Below are 26,203 nucleotides of genomic sequence, written 5' to 3'. Positions count from 1 at the left end.
TTCTTTTAGTTTGAATTGCAATTTATTTCAAGTGATGCTAAAATGAAAATCCATGTTTTAAAAAACTTTTAACACTCCATTTATATCCCAAACACACACAATATCTATAGTCACCCAAACTCTGTCAGATACAGTAAATCCCTTGTTAAGTAGCCACTTGGTTGACAACTATGCAATCAGTACAAGGACCTAAAACATCACCCAGCTCAGGCCGCACCTACAGCCGTCTCCAGATATGCATAATAGCTCAGTGGCTCTGATGGGTTGTTTAATGTGCAGCCTAACAGTTGATTAACTCCTCAACATCACGGTCCTCTGCATTAGAATAAAATACACCTAAAGGACAGAACGAAATGCACTTCTAAATGTGAATCTGTGTTTTAAGAAAGAATGACAGGGTGAGAAAGCATCATACAAATGTGCCTTATGTAATTGCATACTCTTCAAAATTGTTCTTAATGTTGCATCATGTGTCAGGAAAGCTATAGACAGCAGGCCCTACAAAATAAAAGTCAAGGAATGCACGGTGAGATGTGGTGGTGAGCGCGTTGACCGAGCACAGAAACAATCCAGGACTCTGGACTCTGATTCAGCGGAGGAAGGCATGTGGAAGACATTTTATCTGCTGGTGGAGGGACGATGACAGAATCTCATGAGATTTAACACCACGAAGACATTAGAGGCAGGTGTCTGTGGAGAGGTAGACAAAATACACAAGCACCACATTCCTCTAAAGCTGTTCTAACCATTTCCTTATTTCACCACTAGTTTAAAAAATGGCTTCGGTTTGTTTCTCCTCAAGGCCCCGAAGTGGGTTTGGTGAAATTTTGTCCCATGGACCCTGAGAACATTTCTGTTAGCTGTGATTTGGTTGGAACTGTTTCTGCTACTAGGAGGTGGGTTTCCATCCAGATGTGAAGCAGATTCTAAATGAATTTCCTCTGTGTCCCCTCCACAGTTTGGAGGATGGATGGAAACCCACCTTCTGTCTCTGCTGTCGTTGGAGAAACCTCTTGTTCTTTTCCTCTAAAACCTGAAGTATCGGTCACATTTTGTCAGATTTCCACCTCAAAGCCTAACGACACACTGATAGTCGACACGCTGAAACCTGGACAGGAGCCTCGGCAGCAGGAAGGAAAAGCATCTCTCCACATGAGCTGCTTCCTGGACAGTTATTCAAACCCTGGTTGTAAAAACTGTTCCTGGGTGTTTTCACTCAGCCTCCGTTTCCACTCAGGAAGAGGTCGGATTAAACAGAGTGAGATCCTCTAAATAACCCGGATACGACGGTCAGGGCTGCACAATGAGAACGTTGTTTTTCTGGAGCTCTCAGCCACATCTCATGGCCTTCATTAGTGGACACAGTTTGTTTGGGCCTTTTACATCTTAAATATTAATATCTAAATGGCAGAAGTTATATATCTGCTCCCCAGAGGATGAACCAGTTTACTTAAATAAGCCTGGAGGCTCTGACAGGAGCTAAAACATCAATTCAGAAATTCCCATTTTAATGTAGTTTTTCTTTACCTGTAACAAAGTAAAGTGTGTTTCAGTGTTGCTGCTGATGAAGCTGATTGTAATATGATCATAGATAAATCAATGTGCAGCCCTCACGACACCTGGGAATAAAGAAGGTGGAGGAGAAGCAGAAGAAGTTGGAGAGCTGGATTCTAAACAGTACAGTACAGTGCATTCCTTCTGATGACACAAAGTGATACTGAACACATCTTTTGTGCATCAAATAGAAAAACAAAAGAAACAAACTTTAAACCTAAAGCTTCGCAGTTGTCGCACAAGTCAAAGTGTTTGAAGAAAACTGAGGCTCTGTGCAAAAAAGTGCAGCTTCCCTCGTTCAGTTCAGGTCAGTCTGAGACTCAAGGATCCACAGGTTTGTTTAAAGAAACCGACAGAGAAAAGAACCGATGCTCCGCAGGTTGATACCGGACAACAACTCAGAGCATCAGCCGCTGTAGAAAACTCCACATGGACTCAACCGTCGCTGGATTTTACTGTGAAGAATAATCATCAACATCACCACTCTCAGGTTTACTCAGGGCGCTTTTAGTCGAAAACGTGTCCTGAAAACTGAAGGCACACATAAGGACGGTGTTGCATTAATCCACTGTCACCACTGTTTCATGTTTTTCAGTTTTAGAGATGTGCAGAGGTAAACTACACGTCATCTCGTGTCCTCTGAGGGGTTACCTTCAGTTTTTAAGAGATGATCATCCACACTCTGTTCTGGGTGTTTTATTGAAAACCTCATCTACAAATGGTTTAACTTACTGTGAGGTGTGGATATGAATATTGAAACTACAGAATAAGATATTCATAGTCTCCTGTATTCTAATTGTTAAACTGAAAGAACAGTTTTCATGTGTTAATAATTAATCATTGCTGAGCGACAGTTGCAGTGTGTGTTTGTTTCTACAGCGGCTGCACAGGTCAGGGTGTGTTCACACCGAGCAACATTTCACCTCTGGATTTACACTCATCCACTTTTCATCATGTGTTGGTTTTACAGGAAATGCTTGGACCAAACCTGTCCAACAAAACAGCTCCATGTTAGTCATGTGACTTTTCCTTACAGCACCTCCTGTAGTTATTGTAAATCAGTAAAAATAAATACAGATGGTTTCTGACCTAGAAAACAAAGTGTGATCGCACCCTGAATCTGATCACACAGAAACAAAACCCGGGATCCTCAGAGTCCATCTTAGCACTCGGCGTCACTGCTGCTGGCGCAGACGGCGGCGTGTGCGTCCTCACCGGGTTCAGCGTGGTCGACTCCGTTTGACTGGACACACTTCTCCGTCACATTTTGATCATCCTCCAGAACGCTGTTCAAACCAGAGACAAAAAACAGAGTCATCCAAACCAAACACCTGAGTAACAGAAGCTGGTTCCTGCAGATTGTTATTGGAGCTGTACAACAAAAGAAACTGGCAGCTGTTTGCTCTGCAGTGTCTTGTATCATTAATGCACTCAGAATATGAAAGCAATGGTTGAAAATCATTTTACTGGAGAAGCTGCATGAAAACATCTTCTCCTGTTTCCTGTCTTAATCTGATTTCTCCCACTAACCCGGCTTCTTATCAGTCTCTAAATGTGGCTGCAGTACGTGCTGTTACACACCAGAAAACTAAACAGGAAAAACACTGTCTTATTTTCCCAGTGTTTGACCTTTTTATTAAAATCTCTTTAGTTCAACCAGAAACATCACTATATTTACATACCAGACTCCACTGACAAAAACAGGGATTTAACAGGAGCTGCTGGAATACCACTGCCTCCATCCATTCCAGCAGCTCCTGTTAAATCCCTGTTTTTGTCAGTGGAGTCTGGTATGTAAATATAGTGATGTTTCTGGTTGAACTAAAAGCTCTGTAGAATCCTGTTCATAATGCCATCCATCTTTGGGTTAAATGACTGTAAACAGAATATCTCTGGATTCTGTCTGATGCAGTGATGCTCCACCTGTCGATGCAGCCGTTGCTGACCGGAGACTCGGCCGTCTCCTTCTCCGACAGGGAGCTGCAGGACCTCCTCTCCTGCCAGGAGCCCACTCTGGGCTCTCTGCCCCCTGTGTCAGAGCTCTTCCTCCTGGCCACGATGGGTCCAGGCCCCGACCCCCGTCTCTCCAGGCTGACCCTGGGCCCAGCCGGGTCGGAGGGGACGCTCAGATCTTTGCCCGAGTCGCTGCTGGTGCGCCTCCCGTTCAGGCTGTCGGAGGAGGAGACGTGGATCATCTGGCCCTCCCGCTCGTCTGAGGAGGAACAAAATGAAAAATGAGTGTGTCCTGCTTTTAAATCAGATTTTAGCATTTGGGGTTTTTAGTTGATAGTTTTTGTTTGAGAGACGTGAAACAAAGATCTGGTCTGATGTATAAACAGCTTCTCCTCCAGCTCACACTGCTTCATCCAGTTTGGTCTCTTTGACTCTTTTTATTTTATTGAGATCTGTTCGTCCTGAGTCGGACTCATCTATTGGGATCAAATATTATTTTAGTGGCTTTAAATCAGCTGTGATTAACGAGGTCAGTCGATCATGGAAAAGCAGATAAATCCACACCAGCAGAGATCTGACCTCGTTACACAGAGTGTGTTCTTTCTCTTGCATTGCACACACACACACACACTGCAGTCTCAGCAGGAGTTGACCTCTGACCTCTGCAGTGACTGATTCAGCAACAAGATTTAACAACGTGACTTCATGAACCCTGAGATACAGTTTGACCTCCTCTCTGAACATCAGCATGTATCATCATATTTAAAGGCTTAAAGTTTTGTGTTCAGGGAGGAGAAGGTGGTGTTCTCCACAGTCACCATCAGACTGCTGCTTCTCCTCCTCAGGTGTGTTTACCTGCAGATCCGGCCTCTCCGGCCTTGTTGCGTCTGCGTCTCAGGATCACCTCCAGCTCGCTGTCCTTCTTCCCCGGAGGAGACGGCCCCGACTCCTGAGAGCCTCTGCTGGGGCTCCTCTTCACCGTGTCCTGGACAGAAACAGGATTATTCCAAATTCAAACAGTATTCACAGGAACAAACATTCATAACTCAGATTCCTGAGACCTCTCGTGCTTTTAAAGAGATTAAATCAGGCTGTTTTTACCAGGATGCCTTTCAGTTCGTCCATGGCGCTCTCCTGTTGTTTCTCCTCACACACTGGAGGCTGCTGCAACACACACACACACAGTTAGAGCAGTGATTCCTCCACATCATGTTCCAGATGTTTCTTCATTAAAACATGTGGCTGTGGTTTTTAATCAAACCACAGAGTTTAGTTCATCATCTGAGGTAAACGTCCTGCTGGCTGGGAATCACTGAGACACTGGAAATCACACAGTTACCAACCAGGAGGTTCAGACTTCCTCTGATCAGAGATCAGCTTCACAGGACCCTGGATTTCTGCAGAAAACTCACCAGAGTCCAGCAGCTGCCGTGCCACACAGGAAGTCATCTGAAGTGTGTTTAACTGATTAAAACTGGACGGGGTGTGTGTGTGTGTGTGTGTGAGGGGGGGGGTGTCTTTGTTCCTCAGGGAGAGACCGAGGCATCGCATCACAAGATTGATGCAGATGTCAATATACTCACTTTTACTGCTACTCTCTGTGACAGCACCAAGGAGGGGCATGGAGGGAGGGGGGGTGAGAGAGGGAGGAGAGAGGGAGGGAGAGAGAGGAGAGAGGGAGAGAGGGAGAGAGGAGAGTAATCAGCCAGAGTGAACTCAGATGACAAACATGAAGCCAAACGACCTGCTGATGTTTACAGGGAGTCACAGTGAATATTTCAGCTGGTCTGTTGTCAGGACAATGTGACCTTTGACCTTTGACTCCTGCTGAATGTGGGGACAAAAATAACGAGGGCTGCCGGCAGGAGAACTCTGGGGAGAACTCTCAAACATCAGTGGGCTCATTCTGTGTCTGTGATGTTAACGTGTATGAAAACAGTCCGTCTGTCCGTCCGTCTCGTCCTCACCTTGCTGTCCTGACTCTTGACGGGCCGCAGGACGACGCCGTGTTTGATCCTCTCCATCATCTCATTCACCGCCTTCACCTTCACGTCGTCCACACCCTCAGCAGCTGGAGAGCAGGAGGAAGAGACGCTGCGTTAGCTCACACTGATTAACCTGCTCCCACACTTTCACACTCAACCCTCCTCCTCTCTGTGCTTCACACAGACTCATGGGACAGTAACAGGTGTGATTCACCTGGAGGCTGCTCTGCCTTCACTGAGGCCTTCGAGCCTTTTGAGGACTTCCTCATGATGGCGATCAGAGAGCTGAAACAGACAAACTCAGAGTCACATTCATCTTCTTCAGTAAATTCCTGCAGCTGGTTCTATTCTCTGTTGAAACCTTTGTTCATGTTTTACTGTCTCTGAGTGAATGAAGCTCTGCAGCTCAGACTGATCACACACTTCCTGCTTGGACGACTCGTCCTCACCTGAGGGGGTTGCATCTGGATGGTGGAGGTGGAGGAGGCGGTGGAGGGGGAGGAGGAGGGGGAGGAGGGGGCTGTGGGGGAGGGGCGGGAGGCGGGGCCACCCCAGGTTCAGGGGGAGGGGGCTCCGTGCTGGTCGTCATGGCGATCTTTTTCTGGGTCTCCTGGAGCTCGTGGACTGTGAAGGAAGGAAAACAATGGAAACAGATAAAACCACTGACGGCTACTGTTAATACTGTTAATACTGTTAATACTGTTAATACTGTTAATACTGTTACTGCTGTTAATACTGTTAATACTGTTACTGCTGTTAATACTGTTAATACTGTTAATACTGTTAATACTGTTACTGCTGTTAATACTGTTAATACTGTTAATACTGTTAATACTGTTACTGCTGTTAATACTGTTAATACTGTTACTGCTGTTAATACTGTTAATACTGTTAATACTGTTACTGTTAATACTGTTAATACTGTTAATACTGTTAATACTGTTAACTGACTGTTAATACTGTTAATACTGTTACTGCTGTTAATACTGTTACTGCTGTTAATACTGTTAATACTGTTACTGCTGTTAATACTGTTAATACTGTTAATACTGCTGTTAATACTGTTAATACTGTTAATACTGTTAATACTGTTAATACTGTTAATACTGTTAATACTGTTAATACTGTTACTGCTGTTAATACTGTTAATACTGTTACTGCTGTTAATACTGTTAATACTGTTACTGCTGTTAATACTGTTAATACTGTTACTGCTGTTAATACTGTTAATACTGTTAATACTGTTAATACTGTTACTGCTGTTAATACTGTTAATACTGTTACTGCTGTTAATACTGTTAATACTGTTAATACTGTTAATACTGTTAATACTGTTACTGCTGTTAATACTGTTAATACTGTTAATACTGTTACTGCTGTTAATACTGTTACTGCTGTTAATACTGTTACTGTTAATACTGTTAATACTGTTAATACTGTTAATACTGTTAATACTGTTACTGTTAATACTGTTACTGTTAATACTGTTAATACTGTTAATACTGTTAATACTGTATATACTGTTAATACTGTTAATACTGTTAATACTGTTAATACTGTTAATACTGTTACTGTTATACTGTTACTGTTAATACTGTTACTGTTAATACTGTTACTGTTACTACTGTGAGTACTGTGAGTAGTACTGTGAGTACTGTGAGTACTGTGAGTAGTACTGTGAGTACTGTGTAGTACTGTGTACTGTAGTACTGTAGTACTGTAGTACTGTGAGTACTGTGAGTACTGTGAGTACTGTGACTGTAGTACTGTGAGTACTGTGAGTACTGTGAGTACTGTGAGTAGTACTGTGAGTACTGTGAGTACTGCAGATGTGTGGCTTCATCTGATTCTGTCGGGTCTGTTTCCTTCTCCTTCCACTGACTCCACCTGCGGTGTGTGTGTGTGTGTGTGTGTGTGTGTGTGCGTCTCCTCCTCCTCCACCCACCTCTGTTCTCCAGCTCCTCGTTCTTCTTCTCCTCCCGCTCCAGTCGTCCCTCCACCTCCTTCTTCTCCACCTCCAGCAGCTCCAGCTGCCTCTGCAGATCCTCCAGCTGCTGCTTCACACAGCTCTGCTGCAGCTGGGCCTCCAGACTCTGCACCTACACACACACACACACACACACTGTCTGACTCACAACATGGCTGCACAATAACACACCTCAGCTTGTTCTCAGTTTTACTCTCAGTGTTGGTAATGATCAGTTTCTCCTCCTCCTGTCGGGACTACGTGACCTCAGTAATCCTCCTGTAGCATCAGATGTCAGAGAGTCCCAGTCAGATGTGTGATCACCTGACTGACTCAGAGTCTTAATGGATAACCTGTCTGCTCCTCTCGCTCCAGATGGTTTGATATTCTGCCTTCAGGTGTAGTGTGTTGTAGCAGAGAGTAAAGATGTTACTCACATGTGACCTGACTGTGTTTGTCCCAAAGAATCTGAACAAACGTTAAAGCAGGAAGAAGAGTGATGAGGCTGCAGAGAGGTATCATCTGAATCTGCAGCTGCACTCAGCTTCATCCATCCAGCTCAGTGTTTATCTGCTCACTCTTACTGTTTATTCTTATCTTTTCAGGTACATATGTATGTGTGTCTATGGCTGTTTTTTCTGTCTGTATATTTTAAAGTACAGTGTCTTTTTCTTATGCTGCAAGCTACCAAACTAAATATCATCATGTTTATATATAATGTATAATGACAATAAAGAATTCTTGATTCTTGATTCAGATTCAGTCTCATTGTTCTCAGAGCTGCAGCTGTTTTCAGAGGAACAGCTGGGAAAAGCCTCAGTCCACTGCAGACAGACAGACAGACAGACAGACAGACAGACAGACAGACTGACTGACTGACTGACTGACTGAACGACTGCAGCAGTTTGTGAATAAAGTCTGTACAGAACAGAGAGGCAGAATATTTTCCTCAGAGGAGCTGAAGAGAGTCAGGATCAGACCTACTGAGGTCGGTCAGTAGGAGCTGTTCCTCCTCCATGATGAAATGACTGCTTGTTTTGTTGTGTTTGGTTTTTAACAGAACAGACTTGTTCTTTATGTTGAGCTGCAGGTTCAATGTTCAATGTTCAATGGAACCAGGTATTTAGCTGCTGTAATCACAACATCACCATGAAACTATCTCCTACAATAAAACCTGAGGATGACTCAGTCCTTCACCATCACTCCATCCATCTGTCAGTCAAACTGGATGAAGACCTGACGTGTCACCACCTTCCTGATGCTTTCATGCTTCACCTTCTGCTGATGCTGCAGACGCTCCTCCTCCAGGGTTTTGGTGACAGGCGGCGACGTCCTCCAGAGCTTTGAGCAGCTGGATGCTGGGCTCAGCACTCTGCAGCAGCAGCATGCTCTGCCTGTTAGCCTCCTTCTGCTTCACCAGCATCTGCAGCACAGAGGAGGAGGAGGAGGAGAAAGATGAAGCCTTCTCTTCCTCATATTGTTCCAGTTTGTCCATCACAGTCTGTTTTAATCCTGCAGGCTCTTCACTTTTCAGGTCAGTAAACAGCAGATTCAGGACATTTCATTAATCAGGCACTGGGTTATTAACACACATCAATAAGCAACACAGCAACACAGGTCAGTGTTTATCAGTGCAGCTAACGGCAGCCTCTCTGCACATGGAGAGGGACTGTGGACAAAGTTCCTCTGATATGATTCAGTAAATGAAGAGTTTTATTGATCAGATGGAAACAAACATGAGCTGGATGTGATGCTGTGTTTCTGTGTCTTTACCTCGTGAGCGTAAGTCTCAGCTTTGACTCTGAGGCTCTGCTCCAGGTCCAGCTGCTCCTTCATCCCCTCGTACTCCTGAGCCGCCATCATGGAAACTGCACACACACAGAGACAAGCTAATATTAGCATGTTAACATACATTTCATGTTTGGGATCTGACATGCAACATAATGCATGTGATGTTTGTTGTGTTGCAAAGGTTGGATGTTTATGGAGGTTTATTTAAATGAAATGAAATCAAAGAGGAACATCTGTGACCCACTGTGAGTTCAGTCTGAACACACTGTATTTAACATGTAGACTGTTCTGAGGCGTTAACTTTACCTGAGGCTGTCACTCACCTCTGTTGAATCTCTTGATGGTTTTGTTTTGCTGCTCCACAGTTTGACGAAGCTCCTTCATCTCCGCCTGATCTTTCTCTGACTGAGAGACGATTCAACACAATCAGAGACAGAAGGAGAAAGATCTTTTCTCTGTTTACAAAACTTCTCAACTGCAGTCAGAGTCACAGGTGTGCTCTGTGCTCTGCTCTGCACAGGTGAGTGTCCGTCCTCTCCCCTCCTCACCTGTACAGTCAGCTCCTCTATCCGTCTCTGCTGGTCATGAATCTGACAAACAAAATTCTTCTTCTCCTCCAACAAGCCGTTCACCGTCTCCCTCAGCTCTGAGGAAAGAACAGAGGTGAACACGGGGAAGTGAAGTGAATTCACACTGACGGTGACACCGCGGCGTGTCGTACCTTTAACCTGCTGCTGATACTGTGTGAAGGTGTCCGCGCCGCTGTCTGCAGCGTCTGCGTCGGCGTCTGCGTCTGCGTCCGTCTCCAGGGCGATGCAGTCCGAGATGCTCGGCAGCAGCTCGTCCAAACACGGCCGAGACGACAGGCTCAGGTACTTCAGCTTCCTGTTCTCACAGTTGAGCTGGAGGTCAAAGGTTACAGAGGTCAGCTGAGCAAGAAACAACAGATGAACCTGTATCTGCTTCTTTAACTGAGGCTCAGAGTTTCTGCTGCAGAGACACAAAGATAATGTTGTCTGTGCTGAGGCATCCTGACTCACCTGCTAATGCTAATACTGATGCTAATCTCATAGCATTGATCATTGTGTGTGTGTGTGTGTGTGACCTTTGTGGCCAGGGCCTCTGCATTCTCCCGGCACGACTTCTCGATCTCCAGCTGAGTCTGCAGAACGCTCACCTCCTCGATCACCATCTGAGACACTGACACACACACACACCACACACACACCACACACACACACACACACAGTTGCTCATCAGTATATACGTATATACAACATAGAAATATATTTATATATGAGGAGTGAACATGGAACCCTGATTTGAAAAGGCTGACGCTGATATTTGAACTGATATTTGTTTTTGAACCTGGACTTTATTTTCCATGTGTTTGGGTGTAAATGATTGATTGGGACACAAATCTTTGGAATCAGTTCAGTATTGATCAAGAACAGTGAACGAATGAACAGCTGCTGTAATGTAATCCAATGGACGATCGTCCACGTCAAAGTCCGTCCACTCGTTTTTGTCTCTGACAGACTCCGATTGTTCTTCTCAGTGTCTGACAACATGATGACAGGATACAGACAGAGTTTATTTCTCCCTGTACCTGACACTGATTGGTTTATAGAGAGCCTGAGGTGGTGAGACGCTCGCAGCTGTCCAACGTGCCACCAGAGCTCAGCTCGTCCTCGGTTATTTTAAATCGACCCAGATATGGAGAGTTTGGGAAAATCAAGACCGAGAGGAGAAACTCCGTGAGATGAAGTCAAGATAAAGATTCACTTCTGCTGCATTCTGTGGAAAATCAGTCAGATGACTGTCTGATAGTTCAGATTATTTATTTATCTGGTGCTTCGTCTCGGATGAAATGATGAGAAATTCCAACTGAAATCCAGAGAAATCTGCAGCGGTCGTCGTCTTGCTGCCTCTGTCTTCACTGATCTCTGCAGTGACATGGTCGGTCGGTCCCGGACTCCTTCAGTCTGCTGAGGCTGGATCGTCTTACAGCCGACAGGAAGCTCCTGATCCATTAACAGAGTCCTTCCTGGTCGATGTACAAGCTTCAGATCTGATTATCCTGCTCGCTCACACAGCTGAGGCCACAGGGAAGACTCTCAAACAGCTCCTGTTAACCTCATCCTGTAATACACTGTAATAACCAGCTATTCAAACACAGTCATCAGGTCTCAGCGTTCTGCATGTGCAGTGGAAGATTTGCTGACAGCAGCTCAGTGCGGTCACATGACAAACATCAGTTGAGCCGTTAATGACAGGCTGCTGTAACTGATAACACATCACAGCAGTGTTATATCCTGCCACAGTGGAGGCACAGAGACCTTATCACAGAAATAATCAGCACATGACACCTGATATCAAAGACTGAGAGGAGATCGTCCTTCAAGAAAACTACACGACCCTCATGTCAGAGTTTATCACTCAGACCTGCTGCTTTTTAATCCACACACACACAATGATCAACACAATAAGGATAAAGTGAGGGTTAGGCAGTAGAAAACGAAACAAAACCAAAGACAGAAACCAAAATATAAAAAATAATAATTATATATTTGATCAGTCCGGAGCTGTAGATTTCGTCTGTGTGCTGCACAATTCTGCCGCAGATCATCAAGAGCATCGTCCCAAAGTTCCACTCTCTAAAGTGATTTAATGGAATTTAAAGAGTCTGAACGAAGGGAACAAATCTGAGCGACGTGTCCGATGGTCAGTCTCTGGGTAGACTGGGAAACTGAGGGGACGTCCTTCTAATGAAACTACGAACCTGTAGGTACCTGAGAGCTCCAACAGGAAAGTCACAATGAAACCACGAGCTGTATGTGTGTCAGTGAGGCCTTCAGGCTGCTGAGCCCATCACACCCTGATTCCACCTCAGGTGAATCTCAGGTGAAGGGTTTTCTCCTCACAGTGTGCAGATACAGCTCAGCTACAGCAGCAGTCTGCTCATCTACTGATCTGACCAGAAAACTGCTCCACATCCACTGATTCATTTAAACAAGCAGGTAAACAAATGCAACAACAGCTTCCTACTCCAGAAAGAATTATATTCCTGTCAATGAAAGGTGTTTTCCGCCTTTCCATGGTCAGGAGTCCATTTAGAGGAAGCTGAGGATCAGGCGACGACGAAGGCGACGTGTTCCCTGATTCACAGATCTGCACTGAGGTTTGTTTTAGCAGCAGATACAGAGGTGACGACACCGACTGACCTCTTTAAACCAAAGGATCATTTAGTCTGATGTTCATTAGCTGCATGAGACGTTTATCTGAGTGGACAGGGAATCTAACAGGGATCTATTTTAATCCCTGGTTCAGTGTTTAAAGCCTGAACGAGCTGTGGTGCTGTGGTTCCCTCCTCTGTCTCTCTCTCTCAGTCACATGCCATGGCCGATCGCCCTCCGCTCGGCTGCACCGCGGTTCAGCTGCAGCTCTGTGGGTCAGACGTAATGTGTGTGTGTGTGGGGGGGGGGGGCAGAGACGGCGGGTCATAACCTGCTATTTATAGCTCTATTTTTATTCTACTCGGCTTTTCTGGAGAAACCGACAGCTGGTGGCATCACTGGGGAAACACCAGAGAACGGTCTGTTGGTTCATCGTGTGCAGTGAGAAGATTATTACATCAGCTCTTCTCTTCCTTTATTCTACTGACGGCTGCACGTTACCTGAGATAACACAGAGGTATAGACTGTACAGATACTGTATGTTTTCATTACTGATCTGTTCAGTTGTTTTGTCATGTACAGCAAAGAAAAGCATCAGATCTTCACAGAGAGAACCTGGAGGGAGCTAATCTTTGGGCTTTTTGATTTAAATGTATTAATTCATCATAAAACAGTTCCAGATTAAATTTCTTTCAAATAATCAATTAATTGACAAATGCTTGCACCTGAACACTGTATAACCTTATGACTGATGAATTTCCCTCAGCAGCGTTCTGTGATGACGTGTGGGATGAACATGATGTGATGCAGTGAATACAGATGAAAATTAACTGATGAACCAATGAACTCTCCTGGTTCCTGACCTTTGACCCGTTGCACATATCTTTTGGTTTTTGTTCAGTGATTCATATTGTGCTGATTGATGGAGATTTTCTCAGCTGGAGGAACAAACATGGAGGAGATCTTTGTACCGCTCAGACATGACGACTCTTTTTCGATATTTTTGGATGATGGAGTGTTTCTTTGTAGATGATGCTGTCAGATTGGATCGGTCATTCACCTCTGACTGTCAGGGTAAAACACTGTGTTCCAAATATCTCAACAATTATTAGATTCATTCCTGTAAACGTTCATACAAACGTTCATGGTCCCCACAGGATAAACTCCACAGACTTTGATGATCCACTTACTTTTCTTCTAGCGACACCGTGTGGACAACCTTTGTCGTCTTAAGCGAGATGTTTCAGCATCTTTAGGATTTGAGATCATGATGAAATTCAGCTGTTCGTGGTCTCCACAAAGCTTAGTGGATTGAATTGTTTTAACGTTTTTTATCCTTTTATTTTGTGACATTAAACCCTGTAATGATCCAACAGGCGAAAATACAGAGCTGCTGCTTTTGTTTTTCACCGCTGAGCCGACGCTGGTGAAAGCCTCTTTAGTGACGATGTGTGTTATTAACAGATGATTTGGAGGATTAACCAACGGTAAGCACATTCATCTGTGAGTAATGGTGAAATCCCACCGCAGAGAGTTAAAACGGTTAAAAACCTGGACAGGGAATTAACACGAGGAAGTGCTACAGAGAATCTACGTCCCTCTCTCTCTTCATGTGAGCTGGTGTTCAGCAGTTCACATGTAAAATGATGAATTCTGGTGAACTTAAAAACGAGTCAGTGACTGTTAAAGTCACTCTCTGCTCGGCCTGTGAAGGATTTAGGACAGAGAGAAGCATGAGTGTTAATACCAGTGGTGTATAAGCTGTAACACTAACCACAGAGCTAAGCTGTGAACAATAGGAGGCTAATGCTGCCTTCAAGTGCTTCTCATAAGCCTCTACTTCAGAGACTGGAAGCTGTAAATATAATCTGACAAACTGAACCCTGATGTAGAGGTACTATCAATATCTACATGAAGAGACGTTATTTCTTCTTCAGGAGCAAATTAAATTTGTGATTTCTTCATGTAAAAAAAAGCTTCGTCCTCAGAACCTAAAGAACCTAAATGAAATGACGAGTTATATATCACACCAACATAAGGCCTTCCAAATCATGAAGAAATCCACACAGTCCAAACAGAAAAGAAAACTGTCCGACAGTCTTTGTTTTTGTTCTGTTATTCAGTTTCCTCAGGGTCTTTGATGCTGTGCTCTCTCCACTCAGTGTCTCTGATTGATTGATTTAAAGTCAGTCACAATCAATCAGTTACCGATGTGCTTTGTGCCACAGCGGCAGAATAATATTCAACCCTGCCTTTACTCATCAGAAACAATATATGACTCTATAAAATCAAAAAAAATGCAAACTGATTAATAACCCAGTCAAAAACACGATGATAAATTCATTATAATTAGTCACTGACACTTATTTTCCTTCTGCTCCAAACATCATCTCTGAGTCTCTGTCAGAGAAAATGACTCTGTCCTGGCCACATGTCAGCAGCTTGTTGATGCTTCATGTGCTCTCAGTTCGTAATTACAGTGTTTCCAACAGCACTTGAAGGCAGGGAAAGTGCTGCCACAGGCTTTTGTCTGAGCACAGAACACTGAATAACTAGGCTGCGTAAGCTAACAGCGCTACAGGCGACCAGTAAAGCTGAGTGGTTTCACAGTTAGCTTCCAGCACTGACGGAGGATAGAGTCGCTTCACTGGGTAACAAGCAATACTTCATCTTTTTAAAAATCCTCTCACTGAGTTTTTCTACCTGCTTCTTCTGGATTTCATTTCTATTCTCTCCTTCCTCTGGTTTTTGAGGAAAGATATTTTTGTCTGTTTCGTTCTGGAGTTTCCTTTTTGCATACGCATACATTTTTAAACATCTCTCCAGTTCCTTATCATGAATGTATGAAAATAACTCACCCTCAACTTATTTCTCTCTCTGCATCTGATTTGAAACTCTGAGATTTTGTCTTCTGAGAGGTTTGTTTGACACTCAGCTCCTGTGTGAGCGGCTCGTTCTGCTGCTCTGCCTCAATACAAAGAAGAAATTACAGACTGTGAGACACCAGCTCCGCCTGCTTCCTACCAGCTGAAAAGATCAGGGACGTGCAGACACACACTAAGTTTCTCTACTACTTCTTCTTACTGCTGCTACCTTTGTCAATCAATCAAGCAATCATCCATATTTAAGAATGATGGTTGGTTGAATAACGTTATTACAAATCACAACAACACAAACCATCACAAAAATCTGGCTCAACACTGGGCACACCACAGAGACAGAATAGATTAGAGGACAGTAGCTGAGATCTGTTTGTCCATCAGCTGTTTACCAACTTAACCATCTTCGTTAACCAAGGAAAGACTGCTGGTGCTAGCACTGCTAATATTAGCCACACTTGACAAACCAATACGACATCATTTATCTGTCGATGTGCTGATTTCTTACTTTAGACTAGTTGACTAGTAATTTAATTTTACATTAGAAACACCCCACCTCATCATCAGCTTACAAACTGAGCAAAAGTCATTAGTGTTTGCAGATGCAACATTTGAAAGAGAAAACTAGAATTAATGGAATAAACTGGATTAGTTCTGCACGTCATGTTACAGGAAATACATTCTTCAATCTCCTGAGCTCTTCTACAAAAGCCTTTCTTCTTAGAAAGTTAGTGAGAGTTTGAAAGAGCGTGAGTAGAAACACAACGAGGCTGTAAAGGTGGACTGGTGAGTAGATGGGTTTTCATGTTAACGTCCCCGACAACCTCTGTAGTCTCATTTAGACACTCGTTAGCAACCGCCTTTTTTAAGACACGTAAAAGCTTCAAACATCAGGAGTGGGGGATTTACTGACCCATTTTATGTCGGAGAATAAAATCTGAAAATGTCTTGAGCTTGTGTTAAAACCACAGACCTTATTTCAGACATTTAACCAGAAACACACTGACAACAGGAAGTGCTAACATGCTAACATGCTAACTGACTTCCTGGTTTTAGGATCAGTCCTGCAGGACTCTATTCCCTTGAGACGTTACCGAGTTATCATTTTTGTGAGAAGGGGACAGAGGAAGAACCATGAAAATGAGAATCATCAGAGTCAGTAGGATTCGTCCTCTGGGGACCATGACTGTCTGCACCAACTTTCAGAGAAATCCATCCAACACTCGTTTAGTTATTTCACTCTGGACCAACCTCAGTCTCCTCCACAGAATCATCACAGATTAAACTCCTGATCCGGAGCGCGGTCGTCCATCATCGAGGAGAGTTTATTATCTCCCAGCTGCTCTCAGGTCAGGTCGTGTTTTCACTGGTTTATTGTCAGTTAATCTGTGGTGAACCCACTCAGTCTGGCCTTTGAGATTCAAACGAGGCTGAAATCAAGCACCCACCTGCGAGCCAAGTCTCTCTGATTAAATCTATTAAAATGTGGCCATCAAATATGGAGGAGCAGGTAGAACGGCCTTCTGAAGGACCACAACGGATAAAGAGTCAGGCAGGAGTGGTGCCCCTTTCCCACACACACACACACACACACACTCATCCTTCCCCCATTTTCTGCTGCTGAATAATTCATGGCAGGAGGTTTTAATAATTCATGGGAATAACATGACAAGAGCGACTGCTGTCTTCTCTGGGGAGAGGCAGTGAATGAATAAATGAGTGAATGAAAGAAAGACTTCAGTGACCAAGTCTGAAATTAAATAAGGGACCAGAGTTTGTGCTGACTGAAGATTTTAGGTCCAGTTTTGCTGTTGCAGACAAGTTTCTGATGTTATTCTGACACTGAGTTCAGGGTTGGAGTCCGACTAAAAGGCTCGTCATGTTTATTTATTCCTCAACAACCGAAGCTCTAGACAACCATCTCTGCAGAACGACGGAGGACATCCGAACAATCTGACACATCATCTTTGGTCGGCTCAGACGCAGAAAAGAACCTTTCAACAATTTGCATCCAACTTTTTTTAGGCAACACTTCCTCCATTAATGAAGACAAAACTAAACGTCAGCTGGACACACAGCATCAGTTGGTTTGTCTTTCCTGAGCTCTGACTACGTCCTAACAGTGGACAGTGCAGAGGACACAAAAAAAGCTGAGTATTGAAAGCTCTCGAATGTTAATGAAGAAACACTTTGACCACTGAGATCTTTTATCAACCAGACATCAGGGTTTTCTCTGTGCTGCACCTGTACCCAGCTGGGGTTGAATTACTGCTGGACACAAATGAACTAACTTCTGCCTTTACATTTAGAGCTCCACCCCCGCGTTAATACAGAGACAGAATACCACTCAACCCTCTCACCACTACAGGTCAGATAGGCAGACCCTCTGTCAATAAAATTCTGCCTCAACAGAAAAGGTTTTATGAGCTGCAAGAGAAAAGTCTGTGTCTAACAGGACATCAAACTGATGGATCTGTTTCCTCTGGATCGTATTTCATTGTCTCACCTGTACCTGACGCAACACCCTCCCCCTCCACTTCAGACACTTGTCTTCACTTCTTCCTGTTTAATTTAAACCGTCAAAACCTGGAACGACAGACTGATGTGAAGCTGCAGGTGGAGGCAGCCCGGTCCCCAAACCAACAGAACCACAATCTACAGCCTCTAAACTGAACACAGCAGCCTTCACCTTCCTGTGTAGAACCTTCATTTTTAATCAGAGTGAAAATCCATCACACGTTTGGAAAGTAGATGGGTGTTAAATATATATACACATGCACTATTAGGACCTGTTGTGTTATAAAATTATTGCCCGGCACAATATCTATTTCCTGACATTTCAATCATGATATTTCCTGCTAAGAACAGAGCATTAACATTTCCTTTTATTGCTCTGCATGTTTCAGAACCACAGAAAGTTAGTCTTTTGCTGAACAGTCTGCACATTAATTTACTCTGTCCCTGGTAAATAAACCAATAAATAAAAAGAATAGGCCTGTTTTGTCTAAATTAAAGCTCCTGTAACAGAAAGGGTCTCAATAATAACTGATAACTGATGAGTAATGATGTGTAAAGAAGCTTACCTCTGTGAATGGTCATGACAGAAGCCAGGAGCTGCTCAGCCTCGTCTCTAACAGTTAAACTGGGAACAGTCAGAGGTTAAACTCTCCTACGCTCGACTTAATAACCCCCGACAGTCGTCATGGAAACGGGGACACCCTGCCCTCCCCCTGTTAGGTACACCCATTCAGAGGATGAGGTGTCAGTGATGTCACGTCAACACAGGTGAGGAGGAAAGGTGTGAAGGGTGACGGGGGAGGAAGTGGAGGTGTCAGCTGTCTGGTTGTAGCAGTCTCAGAAACATGAAACCTGGACTGAGGAGTTAATGTCAAGAACTTTAACGTCTTAAAGAACAGTTCTGGTATTTTCATTGTTCTGACGGAGTTAGCTGGGATCCAAGAAAGTGGCGACTAACACTCCATTAATCCTTCAAATATACTCTTCTGTGGATGTGTAGTTGTTTTTATTTTACTCTTTCCTAAAAAAGTAAGACGCCTCAGGAAAAGTAAGAAGAGGACAGAGCCCTCCTTCAGGATGGACAGACACACAGTAGATGCTGTTGACAGCATCCTCTAAAATCTACTCAGCTAGATGTTTCATCGCCAGTGTTCACACCATGTGAGGGAAACAGGTTTGTTTAAAGGCACAGTGGTCCTCTCAGCTAAATGCTAACATCAGCAAGCTAACATGCTCACACTGACAAAGTGAACATGCCCTAACCTAACCTAAAATTTAAAAGTTGTTTATCCTGGCCACCATTGTATGTTAGCATGCTAACATTTGCTCACTAAACACAGAATGTGAATGCCGTTAGTTCTGCCAGGTGTTTGGTCATGAAACCAATTAAAATCTGACCTGATGGTGGCGCTAGATGAAAAGTCAGAGGGTCACCAGATATTACAGTCCATTCTGTGGGGACAGTGCACGTTGTTGGGACATTTTACTCCAAAATTCTAAAAGTGATGCTTGTAGAAAAGTTCAGAGGACACATTTTCTGCTAACCACGAATATCTGCAGAAAATATTCTGGTAAATGTTGATACTTCAGATGTAAAGACATGACTTTATGTAACCTTTATAAAACGGCTTATCTAAGTTTAATTGAGCTGTTTTTAGTTCATCGCTGCGGGGTAAAGTCGATGTCTGGGCTGTGTTCTGAAATAAAGCTGTGTTTGCTGTGTGTGATGATGGAGGGGTGTGAGGAGGTGGAGGGAAGCAGGACTCACCTCTCTTGATGTGTTTGAGTTGTCTCTCGGCCTCGTCTCTCTCCTCCGTCAGTCTGTTGCACTGCGAGGAGCCAACAACAGGTCATTAGATCACGTTCCACAACAGGCTGATTATACAGGTCACTGATATGAGCAGAGTACAGTTACACCAACACACTGAGAGGGAGGGAGTCTCACACAACCACAGGCTGAGTTCAGACAACAGGTTCCAAAGAACTTTAAATAAATACAACTCAGAGAGACAAGAATGGTCAATATTTAAAAACCTACAGACAACTGCATCTGTCAGAGTCTGGTTAATATGAGAGTCTGACTCTACTTCAGTCTGCCAACACCTGTCCTTCAACAAACCCCTACACTTAACCTTGTGGATGACGGGCACCACAGTGAATTATTAACTCGGTGGTATGAATTAATAACTCGTAGGAATGACCTGCCGGGGCAGTAGTGATGTTTCCTCAGAGTGAGAATAGCTTGGAGATCATATCTTCATGGAGTAATTTATCTTTTCTGGATTCCAGCTAAGAACAGGAAGATGTTACTGAAACAGAGCAGCAGTTCACACCAGATTTAGCTCCTCTTCTCTTTTCAAGCATGAGGATCCTCATCAGTTTCCTTCCATATTCAAAACAGACTCATTTGAGTGTTTGTCTTTGGTTCCACCACCACAGTTTGAATGCCGATGTGCTTATTTGGAAAACTGAACTGTGGAAAGGCATTGACTGGCTGAAGCTGAAATAAAGAGTTCCCAGATTTTCATGGTAATGACCAACAAGCTAGAAAATCCAGTAGACTGCCTTCAAAAATGTGATCTGATAAGTTTTACTGCCCTCTTAAAAGTCTGTTTCAGCTCTGACCATTACCTGTAAACACACAGTGATGTCACAGTGCAACTACACAACCTGAAGAAAATGGTCAAAAAGGTCAACAATACAAAGACTTTCCCCAGGGTCTTAATTTGCTTTTTTAGCAAACCTAACAGTGTAGAAGAACGCAAGTGCTCAAATTAACATGCAGGCTGTGAATGCATCATCAGAGCATCTGCACTGAAAGCAGCCTCTGTCTGTCTCCTCTGACATCTTCAAATGCTCCAGTGACAGGAGGATGGAGACAGGTGTCTCAGGAGACCAGACAAAGTGCAGTACGAGTGGATTTCCTGTTCATCATCTTCTTCAGATCAACATTCACTCTGCCTGATGCCCCTCCCTCCTGGAAACAGCCCTGCCCTTCTCCATCGTCTCAAAATGTTGCCTGGCCTTCCTAATAACACAGACAGCCCTTCACTTCTGATAACAGACCGACTCTCTCTGCTTCTGCTGATTTGACGGCTGCCCTACAAAACGACAGAAAGGCCGTAACTACTCATTTTCACATCCACAGGATGAGATGTAAGTATTCCTTGTTGTGCTATATTTAGGATGAGCAGCTGTGGAGAAGCCTGGGTTGGATGTTGGAGGGATGAAACTCGGGTGACAGCAGCAGCTGCAGACGTCACTGAGGTTAACAAGTGCAAAGCCGTCAAGGACAAACTTCATTTTGACTCTTTCTGGGAGGAAAGAACACAGTTTGGATCAAAGTCTGGACAGTAAATCAGGCGGTGGTCACCTGAAAACATGAACTTCATTTCGTCTTTCATCATAATCAGTGACCCAGGTTTATATCTTGGGTGTCCAGGGTTCTGGACTGACTCCATGGTGCATTTAGTGGAAAAATCCATCACAGAGACCTTGAAGTTTATTTTTACTTCAACAAAGTTCAGTTACTTCTTGTTTGCAATGCTTTTGTTTGATTGTTTTTCAGATATCGCTATCTTGGATTTTGACAAACCAAAGATGAATGTTGCAAGATAATCTGGGAAAATCACAGCAAAGGTTAACTGTCCAACACAATAAGTCTAAAGGAGGAACAAGCTGTATGGATAGAAGACAAACAGCTTCGTCAGTTGGAGAAACTGGAGAAGAATCAGTGGTATCCCCATCACAGACTGACAGAAAGGCGACTTGCCCACTACAACAGAAGTCTTCCCTCAATGCACCAATCACAGCTCAGAACTCAGTCAGACAAACTTGGCCATCTTTACACTTTAAAGCCTCACCTGCTGAGTTCCTGCACTTTGAGGCTGGTGAAAAATATGTCTTGACTATCCAGACTGAGTAAACTATGTTGTTATTACTCCCAAAGCCTAAAACTAAACATCAGTAGGTCGATAAAAGGTGTGGGTACATCACCATACCACTGACTCTTATTTCCTGAAGGCTAAAAATATTAAATGTATGTTTTCAGTCAGTAGAAAAGCTGCATAGCTTCATGTTTTGTTGAGGGGCCGTTAATCTTTCAGTTAATCCCCAACATTCCCTCGAATTTACTGCATGTCTGTGCTCACTCTCAGAGAGAGAAAATATTAAATTATTTGCGTTCTCCGCTGAACCAGAGTAACTCTTTCTGGTGAATCCTTCGTAACCCAGTCGTCCTCTTTTCCTCTCCCATCTACTCTCAAGTTAACGAGACCAGACCTGAAGTTACTGCTCTTTTCTTTATGGGACAGAGATGCAGTGTCCGTCTGAGTGGACACAGTCAGTAATGGAGTATCTATCTGCACTGCTGTGGTCTGCATACACTTCATTTAAAATGGTAATTGGAACTCGTAAAGCATTCAGTGACCTCCTGTGGAGCAGAACAGCAGTAAACAGATGAAGGAAACTGTCCCTTTGGCTCCAGACAAGAGTATGTACCATCAGCCATTACGTATAGAATGAATATCTCCATGTTATCTTAGTTATTCTGGAGTGATGCAGAGAAGAAAACTAAGCAAAGTCATCTGTAAACGATACAGACCAAGATCCAGTTGGTAACAAGATGCTTCAACCTGATGGTTCATCACAATCAGCCTGATAATGCATCAGTCACTGTCTCTTAATGTTTAAAATATTTATCTTGATTGTGTCTCTTCCATCAGGTCAGTGCAGTGATGTTAAATATGAGAAAACAACAACAAAACGCTCCATTACTCCGAGTTTTGGACAAAATTGACTTTTACTTCTCGCGAGGTATTTAAGAAATGTAAGATTTATAGTTGGACTTTCTGTTACAGTGTCCTAGGTTGGTAAATTACAGTAATTTATCAGGATAAACAACGTGTTTTTAAACTCTGAGGCAGAGTTGATGCATGTGTCTCCACCCAGTTTGGACAAAGAGGGAAGACGCTACACTGCCAATCCTTTGAGGTGGGTACACTCTGAACAGGTCGCCAGTCTATAGAGACCAATCACCAATCAACCTGCATGTGGGAGGAAACCCCTCCTGGCCAAACCAGGGTTCAAACCCAGAACCTTCTTGCTGTGAGGCAACAGTGCAAACCTCACCATGACCATCCCACCCCAATGCAGCGTTTTGCCTCATGTGTCTGATCTGACCTTTGTGGCTTTAAGTATCCCTCAATGCAGGTCCGTCGATGGTTAATGATGCATTCAGGGGACCTTTGTAAATCCCAGAGTGACCAACTGTATTTACCAGGTGTTCAGGTGGTCATCAGTCGCTGGTAAAGACATCAGACCAAGCTGAACAATGAATTCAGATCAGAATTAAAAGAATCTCAGCCTGAACAAGACGTTATTTTACCACCTGACAGGGACGTCGATATTAAGGGTTAAACTTTGAGTCTCTCAGAGGGCGTAACTGCGACAAAGCCTGAGCGGATATTCACAGATAAAAAGGACAAAGAGGACGCTCAGCATCCAGCTCTGTCCCTCCTCCAGCAGCAGGAAGCACTTGGCCCACTTTCTCCCAGCTCTACCTGCAGTCTCACACACTGTCAGCTCAGATTTCCCTGAGGAACGCAGCGAGGGCAGCGGGGGTCACCGGCGGACAGCGAGGCAGTGACGCTACCGGGGTGGGCGGTTCAATTCCCTGTGCTGCTCAGTGAGTACGAGGAGGCAGCGTTACACATTTCTCTTAAATAAAATAAAAAAAAAAACATAATTCCTCACCAACTCGTCAGACCTGTCCTGTCGAGGCAGACGCTGCTGAAAAATTAAAGTGTGGTCGGCTCAGCAGCTTTTTAACACAGCTAGCAGGTCGTCTTTTCCTTCTTTGTTCTGCAGCCAGTTCAACAACAACATAGAACTTAAATACAGAAAAAGATTTAGAACAAAATGATGACTGACACTTTGGCATGTGAGTTACAAAATGTCAGCAACAGTGGTAAAAAAAACAGGCAGCATTTTTTGCTTAAGCTAGGTTAGCTGCTCTGTTTTATGCTAGCTGTTTAGATTAAATAGTTTTCTCTTCCTTTCTTGTGATTTTTTTTACACCAGCTGCGTTTTAAATAAAAATGTTGGAGCAGGCACATTATTTTAATTATTTAATCACTGGGACGTGGACGTGCCCTCATCATGGCAGGATGCAGAGAGCTGAAGACTCGTCTCCATTTTAAACTCCATTAGCCGTTAGCGGCTAAATGGCTACTTTTTCTATTTTTAACAAATCTGACAGAATGTCCTAGATAAATGAATTAACTGTTTCCTAAAGCATGTGGTGATAACTTCAAACTGTTTGGTCCAGAACAAAAGTCCACTTACAAGCTTTCAACTGCTCTTCATGGTCTTCATTTTGTAAAAAAGGATTGACTCAGGTGTCTCCTCACCTGACTTCAGTGTTGGACCTTTGATCATGTGATAATAGGTGTCAGGTGTCATGTGACGCCCCACCTGAGGCAGGTCAATTTACTGAGAGAAGACCATGAAATGTAGTTGAAAGCCAAGTGTTGCTGCTTAAATGTTCATCAAAGGTCAAAACAGGAATTATTCCATGATATTTAGTGGTTAGAGCCAGGCATTAAGAGCTTAGGGGTTTAATTCCCCAAGAGTCACTGGGCAGAGCAAGGCACTAACACACTGCTACGGTTGTGAGTTTGATTCTTAGCAACTCAGTGGGTAGATGAAGAGAGAGAGGCAGGGTTGCTGGTTCTATTCCCTCTTTGTAGGTCAATGAGGAGAGCAAGGCACTACAACACTGTAATGGTTGAGGGTTCAAATCCCCAGTCGACTTAATGTGTAAATTAATGGAGCAAGGCATTAAAAGGTTGGGAGTTAAATTCCCAATGCAAAGAATCTATATTGGTAAATGTAGGTCAGTGGGTGGAGCAAAGCACTAACACACCTCCAAGGTTGGGGGTTCAACTCCCAGTATCAATGTGCCTAGACCAACACTGACTTGTTTTCTCTCTATTTAACCCCATAAGTAGAGCAAGGCAGGGTTGCACGTTCCATTCCCTCTGTCGGTCAATGGAGGAAGCAAGGCACTAACAAACCCTGTGAAGGTTGAGGGTTCAGTTCCCCACTGAACCCAAGGAATGAAGCAAGGCACTACAGACTGCAGGTTGTAGAGGTTTGATTTTGGAGGTCAAAGGGTGGAGCCACTGACTGGATGGTGCGTTCAATGCCCTGTGCAGCCAGACTCACTAAAGCAAGGCACTGCTACTGGAGGGGGTCTGAGGTTCACTTCCCACCCTGTCCTCTCTTTGTAATGAGGCGTTCAGAGTAAAAACCCTCCAGGAAATGGCAGATGTGAAGCAGGAGGGTGGGACTCAGGTCGGATGGATGGATGAAGCAGCAGGAAACTGTTTCTGTTAAATATCAGCTCAAACCTGAGGCGAGGCTTTTTCTGTCTGATAACATGAAGTCACAGCCCAGAATAAAGATGACAGCCTCTGTACACTCAGCGCATTTCTCTCCCTCCCCAACAAAAAAGAAGGAAAAACAACGAAAGAATCAGAAATCCTGTAACTTCACCATGAGAGCGACAGAAAATGCAGCTGTGATGTAAAATCACTGAGTCGTTTTCGTGTCTCCGGTGAAATGGCGAGAGGAGGACAGATTTAGGGAGGGGTCCGGCTCTTTCATGTCTACAATAACCTCCAGGAGAAGCCGGCCGGCGAATTACAGCGGCTCACATTATCCTGCAAAACGACCCATCTGCACCGGGAAACCCGCAGGAACGCTACCTGTCCTCCTCATCTACCGGAGATTTACATTCACAATGAACTGAATCAGGATCAAACTGATGAGCGGTTTCTGGTTTTTTTTTCGGTTTACCTCTGTTTGCATGTGAGCGTCCCTCTCCTCCTCACATCCCTCCATCTGCGCCGAAGATGAGCAGGGAAGCATCTTCACCTCTTTTTAAAAAGCACTTTAAAGAAAAGAAGCTGTGGATTCAGCAGCGCATGTTTGGATCGGAGCCCATCATCGGTTTTTCTTCTTCTTCTTCCGAACACATGGGATGGAGAGCGGCTCGGTGCGCTGCTCCTCCTCCTCCTTTCACTGTCAGCATCATCTGGCTCCCCTGAACCCTCCCCCCTCCCTCGCTGCTGCAGGCAGAGTCGGACTGAACCATTTGAGCAGTGACTCTGCTGCTGGAGAAAAACGTTCCTCCACATTTTAACAATTCATTTTCCTCTGTTCTGATTTCAGTTCTGATATTATAACGTCACTAAACTGTTTTTGGCGCTTTACGGCCGGAGTGTTGCATTCAAGTTCAGTTTTGTTGTAACGAAGCTAATCACAGTCATAAACTTATTCTTTTTAGATCAGTTTATGTTTTTTGTTTGTTTGTTTGTC

The 26,203-nt window shown here is 43.9% G+C and overlaps 1 protein-coding gene across 1 annotated transcript; it reads right to left on the bottom strand.

The window, feature by feature from the left end:
* Window positions 1-26,203, bottom strand: shtn3 (shootin 3). The gene is given in 18 exon segments (XM_018663097.2): window positions 1-2,840; window positions 3,478-3,766; window positions 4,363-4,492; window positions 4,609-4,671; window positions 5,091-5,105; window positions 5,475-5,578; window positions 5,707-5,777; window positions 5,942-6,116; window positions 7,438-7,591; window positions 8,734-8,778; window positions 8,780-8,881; window positions 9,232-9,326; window positions 9,573-9,654; window positions 9,798-9,895; window positions 9,971-10,151; window positions 10,355-10,449; window positions 19,590-19,650; window positions 25,682-26,203. Coding segments are annotated over 18 exon segments (1,956 nt in total). The 5' UTR covers window positions 25,754-26,203; the 3' UTR covers window positions 1-2,716.

This window comes from Lates calcarifer, linkage group LG8, assembly GCF_001640805.2.
Source record: "Lates calcarifer isolate ASB-BC8 linkage group LG8, TLL_Latcal_v3, whole genome shotgun sequence".
Classification (NCBI taxonomy): Eukaryota; Metazoa; Chordata; class Actinopteri; family Centropomidae; genus Lates; species Lates calcarifer.
Note: the sequence above shows the minus strand (reverse complement) of the source record. Positions and strands in the feature narration are given on the sequence as shown.